The sequence below is a fragment of the Mytilus trossulus genome, chromosome 2 (assembly GCF_036588685.1).
Source record: "Mytilus trossulus isolate FHL-02 chromosome 2, PNRI_Mtr1.1.1.hap1, whole genome shotgun sequence".
NCBI lineage: Eukaryota > Metazoa > Mollusca > Bivalvia > Mytilida > Mytilidae > Mytilus > Mytilus trossulus.
The window spans coordinates 49,510,212-49,532,594 of record NC_086374.1 but is presented as its reverse complement, the minus strand read 5'-3'; the positions used below and the strand labels follow the sequence as shown (position 1 = coordinate 49,532,594).

Genomic DNA, 22,383 nt, shown 5'->3' with positions numbered 1-22,383 from the left:
CCATTGGTTTTGCCATTTGAAGGGTTTTACACTAGTCATTTTTGTACCCGTTATAGCATAGTTCGGCGTGAGTAAGGGCTCGGTGTTGAAGACCAGACTTTGACCTAGTATACTGGTTTATTTAAACAAGTTGTGGATTGGATAGAGAGTTGTCTTATTGGCACTCATACCACATCATTTTATATCTATATATCTCTTAATCTTACCAGAGTAATTCATCTTCTTTCTTTCATAATCATTTCCATGTCTGTGGTGTAGATATTTTACCAGCGAGACAGCTGTTCTGTATTTCTTACCTACGAAAATTCATTATGAAGATGTTGATGCTATAGATTAGTGTGTAGATTAATGTAAATAGATTAAGGCATAATCATGTATTTTGTCATTGAAACACATTGAATGAACTAGATAAGTACAGTTTATTTTTTTTAACCGTTACTTTTGCTTGTTAAAACACACCCACACACACAGAAATCTTTAAACAAACATACGAACACCGCGCAATCATTTGGCGAATCGAGTCCTCCGAGTAATCAACGGTATCGTTATTAGATGTGCTGCTCAGATACATTAATTATGCACTAGCAAATTACAGCTATTTTAGGTATTATCATATGATGCATCTATTTGTATTTGTCTATGAAAGTTTAAAATGAGATATGAGATTATTGTATTTTCCCGCGGGTCGTATAGTAAAGCGGGAAAATATTGTGTTGTCGTTAAATTACGTAAATATTCATAAGGCATGACCAAATTTACCAATCAGGAAGTCGAATTTTATGTTACGATATATTGGTGTTTTTCAAGCGCTTCACTTTCCCACCGTTGTAAGCTGCATGGACGCCGATATTCAACAAACTATGCGTGCGGAAGTGCATAATGCAGTACGACACACCCAAAAACACTACCGATATGGTAGCAGATATCATGAGTCAGACGAATATTAACAACGCGAAACGGAAGATAACTGAAGGTATGGACATTATCAAGAACAGACAAAAGTTAATCGAATTAACTGATTCGTCAGATGCAGGATGGCGGGTAGTAGCTGCATATATTGCTAATCCTTTCGCAGAGAATTCCGAGGATGAAAGAAAAATGCACAAGGCACAGTCACGGATAGATATCAAGATGAAAAAAGAAAAACTGAAAAAACGTACAAACCAAAGGATAACACCATACAACAAAACAACGACATCAAATATTATGGGAAGTTCGATACCTGTCAATGTCAGCAGTGGATTTGGAAGACCTGGGAGATGCCTTTACGAGAGTGGGCATTGGATAAGACAGTGTACAAAAGACGCAACAGAACAAGTCAATATAATAAGATAAGTATAGAGAGTACCTACGACGTAAGTCTCTTAATCGAGCGCACCTCTGTTGTGTAAACAAATATCAGCTGATTTTAAATCAACGAAAAGTACCTTTGTGTTTTAGTTATACCAAGGGGTACAATCAAAATCACGTGATGGATATACACACACCGGAAGTTACAGTCGAACTCGCCGCTTGAAAGGTTAGTAGTTGCATTTTCTTGTTTATATCAATTAAATTTTGATTAATGAGTTGGCACAACGAATGTCGGATAGTATGTAGTTTTTAAAATACACAATTGTTTTTGCTAGAAAGCGTGCAGTTATTGCAAACACTTCGACACAGTTCCAAATTTTCGACGGATAACTGTGTCGAAGTGTTAGCATTAACTGCACGCTTTCCAGCAAGGATAATTGTGTATTTCATAACTAGATAGTATCCGACATTCGGTGCACTACCTTATTTATTAAATTTTATTGATATAAACAAGTAAATACGACTACTTACCTTTCAAGCGGTTTGCTCGACTGTTACTTCCGGTGTGTGTATATCCATCACGTGATTTTGATTGTACCCCTTGTATACTAAGTCATGCAGTATAGGTAATACATAATAATTAGACAACCCAACACCATGCTGAACATGAAAATAAATGTAGTAAAATGTCACCAGCTACATAAAAGGTAATTACTAGTTGTCAAATTCTAAATTAGTGTCTTCTTCATAAAAATAAAGAGTATATTTTTTAACTTACCATCAATGCATGAATAATTATTCTTCTCATCACAAAAATGCATTGCAGTATTAGACTTCCTACTCAATGTAAAATTTCCAACGTGATTAAACACTTCACATTGATGTACCAAACCTGAATAGAAATCAGAACAGAAAATTAGACAACGCTTTTTGATTGATTGAATATACAATACTATTAATAATGGCCTTAACTATTTTTACAACATTTCTAGAGAGGTTCCCCAGTCGCAAGTCTGAAGCCTGTAATTAAGTGGTTGTCCGATGTTGTTCATTCATTGTTTTGTACTTAAATCTCTTGTTTTCTCGTTTTAATTATTTTATTTTTAAATTTGGCATATCGGACCGTTTACAGCTGACTATGCTTTGCACATAGTTAAAAGTGGTACTGTAACCTGTAATCCTTAATCTGGTCTCTAATGGAGAGTTGTCTCATTGGCAATCATACCTATTCTTTTTGTTTTTATAGCATGACAATACTGATTTTTTTTCAATTTGCCGTTACAAATCTTTCGATAACATCTTAAACAAAGGAATGTATATGCCTTATACATATCTCTTATTCCTTGACCTGGTTTGGGTATGCGTGTTATCATTGATAACAGATTCATTTTCGAAATCCGTTAAATACTGAAGTGAATAGAGCTATTTCAGAAAATGAGGTGAGACTGGCTATTAAAGGGTTGAAAAATAATAAAGCCTGTGGAAATGATTTGATTATTAATGAATTTTTGAAGCATTCTGCTGATAAAATGTTACCAGTTTTTATTGCTTTGTTTAATATTGTTTTTGAATCTGGTTGTATACCAGACTCATGGTCTGAAGGTATTACTGTACCAATATATAAATGTAAAGGAGACCCTGCAAATCCTGATAACTACAGGGGCATTACGGTTCTTAGCTGTTTTGGTAAATTATTCACATGTGTGCTGAATAATAGGCTTAATTGTTATTTAGATAATTTTAATGTTCTCTGCGAAGAGCAAGCAGGCTTTAGAAAGCATTATGGTACTACTGATCACATTTTTAATATGAACTGTCTGATTGATCTTTACTTGCGATGTAACAAACCTTTATTTTGTGCTTTTGTTGACTACCGGAAAGCCTTTGACTCGGTGGATAGATGTGCATTATGGCACAAGTTACTACAACAATGTATTGATGGTAAAATGTTTAAAGTTATTCACAGTATGTATAAAAATGCCAAATCTTGTGTACGATTAGGTTGTAACACCTCAAGTTTCTTTTTTTAGCAATGTTGGCGTACGCCAAGGAGAAATTTGTCTCCTGTACTATTTTCATTGTTTTTAAATGATCTAGTTGAATTTTTGTCACATTCTTATGAAGGTTTGTCAAATGTTTACAATGCTGCTCATATTTTTCTTGATAATGATGAAATTGCTGTATACTTTAGATTGTATCTATTACTTTATGCTGATGACACTGTAATTCTAGCAGAGTCTGAATCTGAATTGCAAGCTGCCTTGAATGCCATGTATTTGTATTGCAAATGTTGGAAATTAGAAGTAAATGTTGCTAAGACTAAGATAGTAATTTTTAGAAAACGTACTTTTGAACTGAATAATAACCTTGCTTTCACTTATGATGGTCAAAATATAGATATTGTTGATGATTTTACATATCTTGGAATAATTTTTGCTTCAAATGGTTCATTTTGTAAAAATAAAGAAAGATTAGTTTGTCAAGCTAGAAAGGCTATGTTTAGTATAATGAAAAAAAGTAGAAAACTAAATTTACTTATTGATATACAGCTTGAGATGTTTGATGTAATGGTTTTACCTATATTAATGTATGGTTGTGAGATTTGGGGTTCTACTAATAACAGTATACTGGAATCATTTTGTCTGCAATTTTATAAATATATACTAAGTCTGAAGAAATGTACACCAAATTGTATCATGTATGGTGAACTAGGAAGATTTCCTATTGATATTTTTATCAAAAGTAGAATGGTTGCATTCTGGAAAAGAATTATTTGTAATAAGCAAGATAAAATTGCTGCTACTTTGTACAAGTTATTATATAACATGCATATCAAGAATTTTTTCCATTCTAAATGGATTGTTTGTATTGAAAACACTCTTAATAATTGTGGTCTCTCAGAGTACTGGCTGTCACAGAGTGTACCAAAAAATGTAGTCATATCAAATCTAGTCAAACAATGTCTCTGTGATCAGTTCAAACAAACATGGGTTACTACTGTTTATGATTCAGCTAAATGTTTAAATTATAGAATTTTCAAAACCATTCATAATTTTGAAAGATATATTGTTGATCTACCATATGATCTTCGAAAGGCATATTGTAATTTTAGATGTATGAACCATAAATTGCCAATAGAACAAGGTCATTTTTGGGGTGTTGAACGTGATGATCGCATTTGTGATTTATGCAATTTATGTGAAATTGGTGATGAATTTCATTATCTATTTAAATGTACTTTTTTTTCAAATGAAAGAAAAAGGCTTTTGCCCTGTAATGTGTATAAAAAGCCAAATGCTATAAAATATTGTGAACTTTTTTGTTCTAATGACTACAATTTAATTGTCAAACTTGCCAAATTTTGTAAAATTGTTCTGTCTGTTATAAATTAGATTTGCCTTCCACTTCAAATTCCTTAAATCATGTACTTTATGTATACCATTGAATATGTAACCATGTCATTCTATGATCTCATTATTTTGTATATATGTTATTGTTTGTTATTATTGTTTATATTCACATACCCCTGATGGGGTCTTGAGAAATAAAAAGTTTCAAGTTTCAAGTTTCAAGTTAATATTGTGACACATGGCATATTACAATATACACTTGTATGTATTGTTGGTGTTGTTTACTATTATTATTTATAACTGTTGATGTAAATGTCCTTTGATTTTGTGAGTCTTTGTTTACTCCCTGGTTTTGATTGTTATTGTCTGTATGATTAAATTTATAATGTAATGAAAATATTATCCCCATACTATTTTGGCAAAATGCATGTTTTGTGTCCACATTTTATTAGTTAAAAAAAGTTCCTGAAATAAATCTTTTTTTCGGCATTTGTTCAATTTAACGTCCAACAACATATAAAACTAAAACTAAACATACTTACTATACACACTTTCGCTTATGTCGCTAAGCCAATACTTCTGTCCAAAGTCCATGACACCAAGCACTTCTTTCACAACGCTTAAACTTGTGATATTTAATAACGAATCAGGATAATTGTCTGAACCAGCATAATCCCAAGCGCATTTGAAGTCTTGAAGAGTATAGTTAAGAGGCATCTTCAAAACAATAAGTTTACCCAAATCCTCTGCAAACATAATATTGCAAATGGTAAGATTTACTATATGCGCAATGATATAATTGTTACAAATGTTTTGGTCTGTCGATGTGTAAATGCGGAAAGCATTCAACTTATTTGAAATGTTCAAATATATTTTATGTAACGATTAAAAATAAAATTGTGTCAATGAACAACTACCAATGAATTACATTATTTGTTATTTATATCTCTTATTACTTATTTATTTGACAATTTCGTTTTCCAAATGACAAACGGACCATACACTTCTAACATAAAAGGAGTATATATATCTGTTTTGTTTTGTATTTTTCTGTGATGGTAGCGCTTTATACTATAAATGTGCTCTTTAAAAAACCCATGAAAGAGAAGTATTCTATTTATATATTAAATGTTTACTGTACAACCATGAAATAATCATTGCCTATGCGATGTTTTCATGAAAAGCATGTGTTGTCGTGAATGTTGAATATATTGTGAAATAAAATTGATCTTGGAATACCTCATACTATTTTTATCAGTTCAAAGGTGAGGTTTCATATGGAGAATGTTATTATCTATTAGTTGATCACTTACTGTTATTATTACAAAGTCCTCGATGAACTTCTGTTACTGGTATTTGCTCAACGTACAATGCTAAAACATCAAAAGTAGGATTATGAGACAGTGTAAATCATCTTCTTGGGTTAGGTTGTGGTTCATGTCTGTTTTCTCCCCAAACTATGTTTATAAGGGCATTGTATGGTCAATTTCATATATAAAAAAAGATGTGGTATACGCGTCAATAAAAAAACTCTCCATCCAAATTACAATTTCTAAAATGTAAACCATTATAGTTCAAAGTACGGTCTTCAACACAAAGCCTATGCTTACACCGAACAGCAAGCTCTATAGGGCTTCATAATGAACTAGTGTAAAACCATTCAATTAAGAAAACAAAAAGTTTAATCTATATAAAAGAGGGACGAAAGATACCAAAGTGACAGTCAAACTCATCAATCTAAAACAAACTGACAACGCCATGGCTACAAATAAAAAAAGACAAACAAACAGTAGTACACACGACACAACATAGAAAACTTAAGAATAAACAACACGAACCCATTCAAAAACTAGGGGTGATCTCAGGTGCTCCAGAAGGGTAAGCAGATCTGCTCACATGTGGTACCCGTCGTGTTGCTTATGTGATAACAAATCCGGTAAATAGTGTAATTCGGTAGTTCGCATTCATGAAAGGGAAGGAGATGGATTGTAGTTACGACGTAAGGAAAATATTCGATATCATTTGTGAAACGGTTATTCCATAACGATCAACCAACTCGTGATGGCGTCCGTAAAATTTACGAAGGGATGATTTCAATTTCACCATTTGGACTCTTGGTTTAATAGTTTCCTTGTGAGCAGCAATAATAAGAAACGAGAAACACTTATGAACCACATAACCACTCCCTGTACAACAGGTTCATGACTTAGGACTGGTGCAAACAAATGCAGCGGGGTTTAACAAAATCAGAAAGACAACTATAACCTTGGACACATCGCTGTAAAATGAAATAAGTAAAGTACACGGGTAAATGAAAAACACGGGTAAATGAAAACTATTTTGTTGTAAGGAGACCATGGTTTAAGACGTGAAAGTGACATCAATTGAGTAATTTTCCCAACTTTTTATTCAGAGAAATATCCCGGGTTCATATGATAATGAAGTCAACATAACTTTAAAACTCTTGAACTAATTACTTTAAAAATATCATGCCGGCCAAATTTCAGCCCGTATGATACCTCCTCCTAAAATATAGTCTGAAACTAAGGATTTTCGTATCCCCGGAATAGATCATCTTAGCCGTATTTGGCACACTTTTTGTGAATTTTGGGTCTAAATGCTCTCCAACTTTGAACTTTTTTGGCTTTGATAACTATTTTGATCCTAGCGTCACTGATGAGCCTTAAGTAGACAAAACGCACGCGTATGGCGTATTAATTATTATCTTGTTACCTTTGATAACGTTTTTCAGAAGACAAATTACGGCCAAATATCGTTAATAGATTAAGAAAAGACCAATCAAGGAGGTAAAAACAAGAACTGGAGGAATCGCGTGAACTCAAAAAACAAAAGAAAGATTTAAAGTTAAACATGTCTTTCGCCTTTTTGTCCTTCATCTTTGATGTGCTTGAATCATGAAGAATCAAATTTAATTAAACATGCCATTTTAAATTCAAAGAGAAAAATAAAAGATGAAGTAAACTTTTCTTGTTTAAAGAAATCTTAAATTTGTGCATACCTGTATGTTTAACATAGTTCACAGACAATATATAACTAGATGTCCACATTGTGGTATCTTGTCTGTACCCCAAACTAGATGTGTTGCTCCATTTTTCAGGGATCAATTTCTGTCCGCGTTGTTTACATAAGTTGACGGCATCATACCATTTAACTTGACCATCTTAAACAAACAGACATGAAAGTGTAAGTATAATTAAAAAATGAATTAACCAATATGCTGAACATTATTCTGGATTGAGAATATATAAGATAAACGTCTGTGAACTAGGAATCAGCCTATTGCATTGCATATCGTTTTATATGCTTAACGTGATTTGGAAAGCATGATTTTTAAACATTAACATTTATAATATGACAAATTATTCTTTCTTGTGTTGTACTGTTATATCACAGTAAATAACTTGGCAAAAAGTGACTAAATCTAGGCAACAAAATGACATGTAAAAAGTAAAACAAAAAAATACTGAACTCCGAGGAAAATTCAAAACGGAAACTCCCTAATCAAATGGCAAAATCAAAAGCTAACACAACAACTGTCATTTTCCTGAATTGGTACAGGCATTTACTTATGTAAAAATGATGGATTAAACCTGGTTTTATAGCTAGCTAAATATCTCACTTGACAGTTGTAAACATTTTCAATTCTTTTAATAACGATGTGTGAACAGAACAAACAGACATAATAGGTAAATTGTCAAAAAAGGAATATAGCAGTCATCATTGTGCTAGTATGTAAATCACTTTAAAATCATACAAATATATAAACAAACATAAACCATGTCACAATAACACAATGACGAGATGTAAAAGTGCAGAGCCACGTCACATGCAAGAAAGAAACACACAAAAGAACATGGTCAACTGAAAGCATATTAACAAAAACGAACGACAAGAATACAGAAATTATAGAACACAATGACGGGATGTATAAGAACAGAGCATCATCATATTTAACGAAGAAACACAAAAACGCAATCAGAAAAAGAATATTAGTAAAAATGAAAGACAAGAATACAAAAATTATATCAAAAACAATAACACAATGACGGGGTGGATAAGTACTGAGCCACGTCAAAGAATACCACCAAAAGAACATACTAATAAATGACATAATAAAGACAAAGACAAATAATATTATAACTAAAGGATTCATATAACACCCTGATAAATAAGCTCATCATAGAAACCAGGACTAAAATATTTCTTATGAATATGTAAAAGAGGGATGAAAGATACAAGAGGGACAGTCAAACTCATAGATTGAAAATAAACTGACAACACCATAGCTAAAAACAAAAAGAAGACAACCAGACAAATAATAGTACACAAGACACAACATAGATAACTAAAGACTAAGCAATATGAACCCAACTAAAAACTTGGGGTGATCTCACGTGCTTCGGAAGGGTAAGCAGATCCTGCTCCACATGTGGCACCCGTCGTGTTGCTTATGTAATTACAAATCCGGTGAATAGTATAATTTGATGGGTCACATTCGTTAAAAGAGAGGGGTATTGTAGTTACAGTTATCATCTGTGAAACGGTTATTCAATTACGGTCAACCAACTCGTGATGGCGTCCGTAATTGAGTAGCTCCATGATAAGTATTCAAGTAGTTTAAGAGACGATGGTACATGTGGCATGCGTTATGCTTAATTTTTAAGATGACTGTAAGAAAATAAAAATAAAAATGAGATGAATTAAAAGGCTATGACGAACCGGCTTTATTTTATGCCACGTTACTAACTTTCTTTCAAATTGAGCTGTTCTAATGCAGACATTTAAAAAAAATGCAGTGATTTGAGTATATTTGTACATCACGGTTTACAAAATCTTAAATATATATTGCATGATTAGAGATAAATATAAGACGATTTAGTGTTACATACCTGATAAAGAAATAAAGGTATAGAACAAAATTAAACGAAAAATCAAAACCAATGCCGACATATCACTATATAAATTATGAAATTTCTATGGCCATTTTGGGTATAATTATTTCCTGAATTGTGACTGTGATAAGGACGGAAACATGGTTTACAAAAAATACCAATTGAAATAGAATTTAAATGGATTGAATCATTCACTGAGTAAATACGCACACATTGGTATGACTCACGCTTAATCATATACATAAAGGAGTGTTTCCTCGTGTTCTCGGTCAAATCATTTGATTTCACCTCATTTTAGATAAAAACCAATTATAAAATTATAACATTTGTCTTTTAGTCTTATGGTGTAGAATTTCAGAAACTTCTTTAGATCAAACTGAATAAAAGCAAATATAAGTACACACACACACACAAACATCGAATGCTGCGTTTTATTAAAATGAAGAAAAAAAAGTCCTGTCCAAACAAAACCTGTCGAATTTATACGCACACGATCTACGATAAAGTTATTTTTTGCCCTTGTGAACTAGACACCTGGTCTAATGGGATCAAAGCTATTCGATCATGCATTCAGAAATTAATCATTTAACAAAGTTTTTTTTTGAATTGGAAATCGTAGATACATAAATTTCTTGGTTTAGTTTATAATGGTTCTTATTTTATGTGTGCTCCTTACGCAGAATCTTCTCCAACAGATTTATGAGGAGGAAAGATAAAAAATGACACACCATGAATTTCATAGACACCATCACCAACTGGTTGTCCTTACGATGTGTCTATGTCTGAACTAACTGGTGACATTTTAATCAGGTTTTAAGCCTCGGTCACACCTTACCGGATAGCTCGAACGGACGTCTAACGGATATTTTTTTTTCAATCCGTTCATGTCAGTTAGACATCCGTTGTTATCCGTTAGGCGTCCGTCCATATCCGTTGCATGTCCGTTGAGCGTACGTTTTATCAGTCGACGTCCGTTCTGTTCGGTGGAAAATTTTGAGCATGTTCAAAACTTTGAACGGACGTTCAACGGATAAAATGTCCGTTGGACGTCCGTTAGTCGTCCGTTTTGTACGGTACTCATCCGTTTCGTTTCCGTTTTGTATCCGTTACGTGTCCGTTATACATCCGTTGGAGATCTGGCAGATAAATTCACCAACGGACTTCTAACCGACGTCTAACGGATATAACGGATGTTGAACGAATGTGAAACGGACTTCTACCGGACGTATAACGGATAAAACGGATGATGAACGGATTTGAAACGGATAAATGCCAAATGAAAATTTCTCGTCAGAAATGCCAATAAGATTTCTTAAGGTTCATGAATTCTTATTATTAATAATCGATCTTAGAATAAGGGCACATCTTCACAATCAAGCAGCTGTTATGCAGGTCAGACGCTGCCCTTTAGCGGCATTTTGAAAAATAAACCACAACCAGTTACACAGAACATTTTCAATACTAATGCGATTTACATGTATTATTATTGTCGCCTTTAATTTTTTTCGTATATCTTGTTTATCCGTTTTATCCGGTACGCTTCCGTTAGGTGTCCGTTTTATGCGGTACTCGTCCGTTGGATGTACGTTCGACATCCGTTCTGTCCGGAACGTCTCCGTTTCTCGTCCGTTGCATATCCGTTGTATGTCCGTTATGCATTCGTTGGGCGTCCATTTTAGTTGGTCAGTACATCAACGGACTCCCAACGGATAACAATTTTGTCAACGGACAACTTTTATTTTCATCCGTTAGGCGTCCGTTCGTCTTATCCGGTAAGGTGTGACCGAGGCTATATATATATTTAGGTTTAACTTCAACGTCGTCTGTCTTCTAAGTACCGAAAGTGATCATTTCTCGAATATGATTGTTTTGCCGGGTGTGTATTTGCTCTCCTATGTGACGTGTCTCGGAATTTTTATACATCTAACATTTATGTATTTATTTATTATGTTTCTGTTGTGGTTTCGGTTTGATAATGTGCTATGTCTTATTTTTGTTGTTAGAATTCTGTACTTTCGGTTCATTTTACATAATGTGGATTCATTTACTTTCGTATGTACCAATTTTTGTGGATTGAGGAAAACTTACATGTTCGTGTATATTTGATTTCGTGGTTTTGCCGAAGTCTGCATACAAGCCATAAGAAAATTTGTCATTCGTTGAACTTTTAATTTCTTGGTTCAACTATTCCTACAAAATCCACGAAAATTGTTATCCAACGAATAATTATGAATCCACAGTAAGTCTTATTTGCCAGAATAGTCGAGTTGAGTTCCGTTTCCTTGCATAAAGTATCGTGTTAGTCCAAATAATTTTAACATCTTCACAGCAATCATTTGAAATAGCCTTTCAATACCGTCATTATCATAATAATTGCTTGGACTAGTATTGTGAAATTTTTTGTATAAATTTTAAGATTACACATTCGTTACAAAAATACGTCACTGTTTGTGATGTCCTGTGATGTCTGTTGTCAAGAAAGTTATTGGTTATTCTATGGTTTACATTTCGAAACCACTATTAATTTTTTGATTGTGCGTTTCACTGTGTTGAATATTCGTGCGTTTGTTTGTGCTGAATTTCTGTCACGTAGTGTTGTCTTTTCAGCGATATTTTGCCAGTTCTGGTTCGCACTTAACCTAATTTTAGCAAAGTCCTCAACTACATCCATCAGTTCCATGAAATTGCTATAGGTGTGATACCACCAAATCATGGTACGTCACATCCGGTTGCATATGAAAGTAGGTCTAAAAAAATATTCCCTTGAATTTGACCGTTGTAGGTAATTAATCCTACATTTTATTGCAGTAAAACTATTTCTGTCTCATAAACATATGTCTTGGGTATTTCAAAACACCATTATTTTTTATTTGTGATTTCTATAGAAAATTTTGTAATCTTGAGGTTACATGGTGACTAAACCTTGTACACAGATAGAATAAGGGGAGAAATGTGATTGGTTAACTTCCAATGATGGTTATTTTCTTATATGCAATGAAATGTTATGTGAAACTTTTTTTCATAGACGTGAACAGGATAAAACTTTACTCGTGCCAAGTATTTCTTTATTTGAAACAAAGATAAATTCTGCACAATTTTTTGAAAATTGCAAATTTAACAAAGACTTATAGGGGAAAATCAATGGTGGTTTTACACTTAATATGGGAAGCTGTACATGCACCTATGGGCCTTGTGAGTAATCTCCTGTGTTAAAATTTCTTGCTATTTAAGTGAAATAATTCAAAAAATGAAATATTCTGAGTGGATTGAGTCTCCAAAACACATTTTATGAGAAAATTATCTTGAAATAGGACTATACCATGAATATTCAGTTGACAGAACAAGCCATACTAAGTGCATATATTGTTTTGGAAGGGGGGGGGGGGCTTTTTCTCCTTATTTCTTATATTTTGCTATGATATACCATTTTCCTAGATAATACTTAAATAAATATATAGTTATAAGTAGATGAAATTATTTTTAATGTTGTAACGATAAGTTATTCACTAAAAGAGAAGCCTTTTATGTCCCTCTTTGGAACGCGGCGTAAATTCAATTTATACGTAAGGACTTATTGAAACCTCCATGGAGACAGTAAACTTTTATATGGATTGTTCATTCTGCTAAAATGCTTCAATTACTTATTTCTTAGACCATTTCTACCATAAATGAGATAAAGTTACCCCAATAGTTTTATTTATTGGCCTGAAAAGTTGAAATTTTGAGGAAATGAGAGGTATAAATTGACCCAAAGAGACCTTATAAAGAAGGCAAAGAGGTTTATTAGTGGTATTTTATCTTCCTAAAATCATTTTGTGTATCATTTTCAACTGTTTGTAGGCAGATAAGATAGATATTTGATCATTTATTGGTCCACACTCTATTCTATCGTGATGCGGCTTGGTTTGGATTTGTCGAAGAAATTTTGCTTGAATCGCTGTTGATGTCGTTTTTCAATATACTAGATTTTTCTCAAACTATTGAACTGATTATGACAAAACTTGACAGAAATGTTTGAAATAACCAGTATTACAAAGGGGAAAAGTCACATTCAGTTTATTGAACAAAAAGGTCTTCTTTAGGTGTGATACCACCAAATCATGGTACGTCACATCCGGTTGAATACGAAAGTAGGTCTAAAAAAATATTCCCTTGAATTTGACCGTTGTAGGTAATTAATCCTACATTTTATTGCAGTAGAACTATTTCTGTGTCATAAACATATGTCTTGGGTATTTCAAAACACCATTATTTTTTATTTGTGATTTCTATAGAAAATTTTGTAATCTTGAGGTTACGTGGTGACTTAACCTTGTACACAGATAGAATAAGGGGAGAAATGTGATTGGTTAACTTCCAATGATGGTTATTTTCTTATATGCAATGAAATGTTATGTGAAACTTTTTTTCATAGACGTGGACAGGATAAAACTTTACTCGTGCCAAGTATTTCTTTATTTGAAACAAAGATAAATTCTGCACAATTTTTTGAAAAGTGCAAATTTAACAAAGACTAATAGGGAAAAATCAATGGTGGTATTACACCTAATATGGGAAGCTGTACATGCACCTATGGCCTTGTGGGGTAATCTCCTGTGTTAAAATTTCTTGCTATTTAAGTGAAATAATACAAAAAATGAAATATTCTGAGTGGATTGAGTCTCCAAAACACATTTTATGAGAAAATTGTCTTGAAATAGGACTATACCATGAATATTCAGTTGACAGAACAAGCCATACTAAGTGCATATATTGTTTTGGTGCCTTTTCTCCTTATTTCTTATATTTTGCTATGATATACCATTTTCCTAGATAATACTTAAATAAATATATAGTTATAAGTAGATGAAATTATTTTTAATGTTGTAACGACAAGTTATTCACTAAAAGAGAAGCCTTTTATGTCCCTCTTTGGAACGCGGCGTAAATTCAATTTATACGTAAGGACTTATTGAAACCTCCATGGAGACAGTAAACTTTTATATGGATTGTTCATTCTGCTAAAATGCTTCAATTACTCATTTCTTAGACCATTTCTACCATAAATGAGTGAAAGTTACCCCAATAGTTTTATTTATTGGCCTGAAAAGTTGAAATTTTGAGGAAATGAGAGGTATAAATTGACCCAAAGAGACCTTATAAAGAAGGCAAAGAGGTTTATAAGTGGTATTTTATCTTCCTAAACTCATTTTGTGTATCATTTTCAACTGTTTGTTGGCAGATAAGATAGATATTTGATCATTTATTGGTCCACACTCTATTCTATCTTGATGCGGCTTGGTTTGGATTTGTCGAAGAAATTTTGCTTGAATCGCTGTAGATGTCGTCTTTCAATATACTAGATTTTTCTCAAACTATTGAACTGATTATGACAAAACTTGACAGAAATGCTTGAAATAACCAGTATTACAAAGGGGAAAAGTCACATTCAGTTTATTGAAAAAAAAAATTTTCTTTAGGTGTGATACCACCAAATCATGGTACGTCACATCCGGTTGCATACGAAAGTAGGTCTAAAAAAAATAGTCCCTTGAATTTGACCGTTGTAGGTAATAAATCCTACATTTTATTGCAGTAAAACTATTTCTGTGTCATAAACATATGTCTTGGGTATTTCAAAACACCATTATTTTTTATTTGTGATTTTTATAGAAAATTTTGTAATCTTGAGGTTACATGGTGACTAAACCTTGTACACAGATAGAATAAGAGGAGAAATTTGATTGGTTAACTTCCAATGATGGTTATTTTCTTATATGCAATGAAATGTTAAATGAAAATTTTTTTCGTAAACGTGGACAGGATAAAACTTTACTCATGCCAAGTATTTCTTTATTTGAAACAAAGATAAATTCTGCACAATTTTTTGAAAAGTGCAAATTTAACAAAGACTAATAGGGGAAAATCAATGGTGGTATTACACCTATATAAATGAGAGGTTTGGCTAGCAATAAGACCAAGTTCAACCCACAATGTTTATTTTCTAAAAATGACCAGAACCAAGTCAGGAACATGGCAGTTAATATCGAATAGTTCGTTTCTATGTATGTTGGCGTTTGTTTTTGTTGCATTTTGTAACCCGGATTTGTTTTCCTTCAATTGATTTATGACTTTTGAACAATGGTATACAACTGTTGCCTTTTTATATACCATACAGTTGTTATTTTGACTTGTTTTGCTCTTTATATGTCAGTTTTGATGATTTAAAAAAATAATTTAACAGGATTTTTGTAACAAAAAAGTCGGTTATTGGTTTGGGGATGTACGGCGGGCGGCCGGGCGGTCGAGCGGGCGGCAATCAAATGTTGTCCGTGCATTAACTCATGAACCGTTCAACCAAAGCTTTTAAAATTTTGATATGTTGTTACTGACAACCAAATGAAGGTCAAGTTCAATAATTTTGACTTTTACTGTTCAGGAGTTATGGTTCTTGAAAGATTGAAAAATAGAGTTTCCAGTCGTGTCCGTGCATTTGCGCATGAACTGTTCTACCAAAGCTTCCCAAATTTTAATATGTTGTTACTGATGACAAAAAAGAGGTCAAGTTCAATAATGACGATTTTGACTTTTACCGTTCAGGAGTTATGGTTCTTGAAAGATCGTAAAATGGTGTTTCCATTCATGTTGTTGCATTTACTCATGAACCATTCATTTTAAGCTTTTCAAATTTTAATATGTTGATACTGATGAAAAAATGTAGGTCAAATTTGATATTGACGATTTTCACTTTCACCATTGGTTCTTGTGATATTGCCAGGACACAAATAAATGTTAATAAATCCGGTTTGCTGTCGTTGTGACAGCCTCTTGTTCCTGCTTGCAATGTTCAAGTGTGTTACAGTTCGATTCGACTAAGTCCAATCGTAGCGTAAAGTCCATGACGTGATGTTGGTTTTATCAACAATAATGATAAACTTGAGGTTTTAAATGGCATGTGTCGCACACCTAGGTCTATATGAATCTTGAATAATGAACATTTTATTACAATGTTGACTGGAATATAATTCAAGATGACCATCTTATTTTCAGTGATCATAAACATTGTAACCACCATTTGTTTCTGTTTACAATTTTTTCTATATTTTGAAGGTGTTACGCCGCCAAAAAGGGAATACAAATCATCACTTAGGACATTCATTCCTTTTCGGAATCCAACAACGATTATCGGAAAATTTGACTATTCATGGATCTTATATTGCTGACCACTTTGCTATTAAGCTTTCTATTTTGAGACCATCCCGGGTTTCTGGTAGGGCTCGTGTTGCTCAGTCAAGGTTTGAGATATAAAAGTTATGTTTTGTATACCGTTGTTTGTCTTTTGGTTTTGTTTTGCAATGATATTGTCGTTTTTATTTGACCTATCAGTTTGATTGTGCATGTGGTTATTTTGCTTCTCTTTTATAGTTTTCAAAAAACGCAATTAAATGTTAAAAATCGCCAGTAAAGACTTAAAAGAAATAACTTCAAAAAAGAGTAAATTAACGTTTTTGAATTCTTGATTTATTTGTAGATCTTGATCTTGTCTTGCTGATCATTGTAGCTTTTTACGTGCCTATTCATCTCTTATAGTTTTTAAACAAACGACAAACACACAAACAAGTTGCAAACATCATCATTAAAGGGCAATGACACCAATAAGGAGCCGTCTATCGATATTTGCCATGCTGCCTTTTTGTAGATCTTGTCTTAATTTTCATTTTAACAATACATTTTCTCTCTTTATGTTATACTTCTCCCAAAAAAGACAACTAGAATGAAAAAAATATCGGGAAAACTCCGCCAATCTAATCACTTTTTAATCGTTTAAGCTACAGCATGTCCAAACAGAACTAAACGGCCCACTATGCTGTTTTGATAATTATGGCGACATATTGATCTACATATGAGGTGATGGTTTGATAACATACAATGGTACATGTTTTATCCGTAGTGTATATATTTGTATATGTTTACGTTTACTTCCAAACTGCACGTATGAATGTAGCTTCATATGTTTCACTAAATGTATATGGTCTCTTGAGAGATGTTATAGTACATGTGTCTTTTTTCTTGTTTTCGACTTCGTGTGAAAAAAATATGGCGCGGATGACGTTAAGACTCCTCCCACTTTTTTGGTATGAAATTCTGTACAACGACACTTAATTGTTCATTAGCTTATTGAACCTTGTATCGTTTTTCTGTTGTTCCATAATCTCTGAATTGGACTTAGGGTTTTCCGCCATAGATAAGTGAATTCTTCAATCAAACTGACACTGATCAGATTGTTTCTCGAACACAAGTCCACTATTATGTTTTATGTATATGTGTGATGCCACACTGTTTTCCTTTGGAAATCATCAGACCAGTCAAGTTGAATATAGACTCATTATCCACGAACCGGTCCGTCAATGTTAAAAATACGAATGCAAGATTTTCAACACGGACCAAATGTATTGTCTACTTTTTTGGGGGGAAGATATGACAACATTACTGTCATGAAATATAAAGCCGTACTTTTTGTCAACACTTTCAAAATATTTTGTTTTAATGCTGTTTTACTTCGTTTTTGATTTGGCTTTCTAGCTGCTGTGACTAATATAAACAGAAGGCGCATATATCGTACCAAATCAAATGCGTAGTGTCTTTGATGAAGCATTTTGTTTACACCTACGATCAGAAATGTCAACCAACATTGAGCATATTAATCTCATATAAATGATGGTAGGGGTGTCTAACATTTCATTTTTGTTCATAAAACCTGTCAATTAATTTGACATACTATATGTACAGAGTATTCGAGATTTTAATAGTTTCCCGTAAAATTTGGATCACCACGATCTACTTAAATAAATTTAGAACCAAAATTCAAAAACTTTTTTTAAACATGGCGAAACAGGTGATCCTGTGATGTCCCCCTTACAAGCGTTTGGTTTGTTTTAGAAATGTATTATTTACTTTGTTTTATTTGAATGTTTTGTGATACTGGAGGAGCCTGGTAATTTTCCTTAGATATAAATCAGGTGTGACATTTAACTCGTCGGACCCAAGATTTGTATTTTCAGATTTAGATAACTCATAAATAGTTTGTTTTATGTGTGTACATATCCAGTTTGATAGAAAATGTCATTTACCATAATGGTCCTGTTATATTGTAACTTTCATTCAATTATAACATGTTATAAACATTTATACAGTTCAGAGTTCACGAACTTGGTGTGTTGATAGACATATCAGATAAGGGCGTGTCGTATTGAACTATGTATTTGATTTGATTAGTTAGCTCTAGCATTATATTAAAGTATCTGAATAAGTACATATGGCTTGTATCTTTGTTAATATATATAGGCTACCAACGTTACAGATACTGCACCATTTCAATACTTATTTCTTGAATTGCACAATTGTTTTTTTTATATATTTTTTATACTTTTACAAACTGTGACTTGGATGGAGAGTTGTCTCATTGGTACTAGTACCACATCTTCTTACATCTATCTACTGTCTTAGACGTAGACATAATTGACACACTTTAACACGAAAATACAAAAACCAGTAAAAAAAAAATTACATATGTAAATAAATAGTTAATTTCATCTAATCTACATTATCACTACGTTCATATATATTTATTGTAAAATCATTATTCTACAAGCACCTTCGCATATTTTTAAAGGCATCCTTATATGATAAAAAGGCAGATTGAGGTCATATTACTTACGGCATAATGTAATATATTGTAATATGTGAACTAATAAACTTATTTTGATGAGGTAATTGAATCTAAATTGGTTTAGAAAAGCTAAAAAAATATATTTTGGTGTCAGAAGATGCGCATCCATCACTAATTAAACAAAAAGTGCCTTTTCTTGTTTAATTCGAGATACTTCGACATTCCTGTTAATTTGCATTATATGCGGTATCATATGCTATTTTCAATCATCCAATATCAATCCTAGTATCTAATATGATTTTGATTAGTTTTTACAATGGTTGTTCTTTTAATCGAAAAAATAAATGATTGTCCACCACATGAATAAAATACTGAAATAAACTGTGTTTAGCAAAATGATACGGATTTTTGGTCGTCAATGCTCTTCAAATTTGTACTTTATTTAGCCTTTTTAACTATCATTTGATTCAAGTGTCACTTATGCGTCTTTTTGCAGAAGATACGCGCGTCTGGCGTACAAAATTTTGATTGTGGTATCTACGATAAGTTTATTAGGAAACTAAACAAGTTGATTGTGTAACCCATAATGACGTTCTTCTTTGTTTTTACATAATAAAGTTAATTTACAGTATTGAACCAACTCATAAGTAGCCTTACATAGTTATTATAAATAACCAATTCAAAATATGTCTAAAAACACTTACTAAAAAGGAAATTCTGAAGAGGTCTTTAAATGTTGATTGTCTTGTTAATGGGCTTTTGAATATCAACTTAAGATGAAGGACTTTTAACACCTTTCACTTTGTAAACGGAAAATAAAATTTATTAGATCAATTAAAACAAGGGTCATCAAGCTTGGCTTTTAATATAGAAATACTAGTATCAGCAAACGATACTGGTCGTCAGAGTTTCTCTGAACCTACCGACTCAAGGGCTTGAAAAAATAATTACCAAAATATAATATAAAATATTAATATAATATAATATTAAAAATAAATTTGAGTTTTTAAAAGTAATGATCAAAGTAGAACTGCCGCATAACTTCACAGTCTGGATTGATATAGAAGTAACCTAAGCTATTTGAAATACATATTGGATAGGGACAGAAATTTTGTTCTGCAACATGCCAACTATTGATCTCTCAAAGAGTTTTTGCAAGGGTTTGTAAATGCAAGGGGTTTAGCAATCTCTTTATAGAATGCTAAGATTCAGATATAGGAAGATGTGATATAGTGGAATTTTCCTCAGAGTGCAGTATATTTTTTTTTTTATTTTACTTTTTTCCAAGTAACAATTTATAAAAGTAAAGCAATATAGGTAAAGGTACGTCATTCAACACCGAGCTTTGACTCACACTAAAAAGGCCTAACAATTACTAGTGTAAAACCATTCAAATGGGAAAACAAACGTTCTTATTTATATAAAAACGAAAACGAGAAACCACACAAATATAGACGACAACCACTGAACATCAGAGACTTAGGACAGTTGAAACACTTGCAGCGGGACTAAACGTTTTAATGGTACCAAACCTTGAAATCCATTGAAATGACTTAACTGAGTAAACTCAATAAAAAAAAAATTGCTTATTCTGATCAGGCGTGGTTTTGTACTTTTAGCACAGCTAAGGAATACGTGTAAAAGGGTTTTACTGCCAGTTGGACAAAGACCAAATTTACTATATTTCTATTCCCAAGTCATCCTTCAATATGATACGATTAATATCTGTTTTTAATGAGTGAAGCAGGTCACAGCCATTACAGAACTAATTTTGTTTAATGAATGTGACATAGATGTAATTGAATGAAGGTATAATCTTAACCACTATACTAATTATATCGATGTGTCACACGAATGAGTTACACAGAAACCAGTATCCTAGGTCGACAGCGTACAATATTTTGAAAAAAAAAATTCTTCAGCAAACAAAGATACCAGATAAGTCGGTTAGAAATGATTTTTCATGGATTCAACCTATTAAAAAACAAATCAGTTTGTTCTCAGGAAAATAGAAAAGTCCGACAATCGGTACGAAAATCAAACTCAGTTTAACGAAGACCAATGCAAAATCAGTGAACCGATGGTATGATATTATGACGTTTTTCTACCAGAACCTAAGTAATTAAAGATATTTTTGTATCACAATATAGGCAAGTTAAATTTCTATAAATGTGTTAAGTCTGTTATTCTGTGAAGTCATTCAACCGAAATAAAAAATAAATTCGACGACTAAGTCATAAATACACACAAAGCTTCCAAAAAAGGTTTCGGTCTGAATGCCCATTTTCTGTGATATTTTTTAATGTTGCACTTATGTAAATAAACCAACTGAACGAAAAAAAAACTAAAGTCTGAAAGTAATTCTTTTGTGATCTGAGAGTCTTATGTAGACGAAACGCGCGTCTGGCGTATAAAATTATAATCCTGGTACTTTTGATAACTATTTACACCACTGGGTCGATGCCACTGCTGGTGGACGTTTCGTCCCCGAGGGTATCACCACCCCAGTAGTCAGCACTTCGGTGTTGACATGAATATCAATTATATGGTCATTTTTATAAATTTTCTGTTTACAAAACTTTGAACTTTTCGTAAAACTAAGGATTTTCTTACCCCAGGAGTAGATTACCTTAGCCGTATTTGGCACAACTTTTTGGAATTTTTGGTCCTCAATGCTCTTCAACTTTGTATATGTTTTGGCTTTTTCACTATTTTGATCTGAGCGTCACTGATGAGTCTTATGTAGACGAAACGCGCGTCTGGCGTATAAAATTATAATCCTGGTACTTTTGATAACTTTACTTATATACCAATATCAGATAAATAAATATCCAGGCATCACGACAACAATATACCCCGAACTTAATTGAAAGAATGACGGGATGATGGGCATCAACAACACTATAGTCCGTAGCTACTCGTTTGCCAGTAAAACTGATCTTTAAAATCAAGGCAAAGTTCATGGGTGTGAAAATCTCACAAATCTATAAACAAGACTACGGTAATAAAGGTCATAATAAAAAAAGAATCCTATAAACTCTAAATACATATGACTGGTCTATAGAGTAAGCATCTCCTGGTATATATGCATCGTTCGCCTAACGAGTCATACTCACAAAATGTCACAATTTTGACTAGAACAGAATCTGTTAAATTAAAGATTGTTAATTATTATGGT

General features: G+C 32.7%; 1 protein-coding gene across 1 annotated transcript in view; it reads right to left on the bottom strand.

Moving 5' to 3' along the window:
* LOC134705824 (uncharacterized) overlaps positions 1 to 22,383 on the bottom strand; it is a 46,785-nt gene that overhangs the window by 4,025 nt on the left and 20,377 nt on the right. The window contains exon 5 of the mRNA XM_063564540.1: positions 2,072 to 2,185. Within this exon, the coding sequence (XP_063420610.1) occupies positions 2,072 to 2,185 (114 nt within the window). The remainder of the gene's footprint in view (positions 1 to 2,071; positions 2,186 to 22,383) is intronic.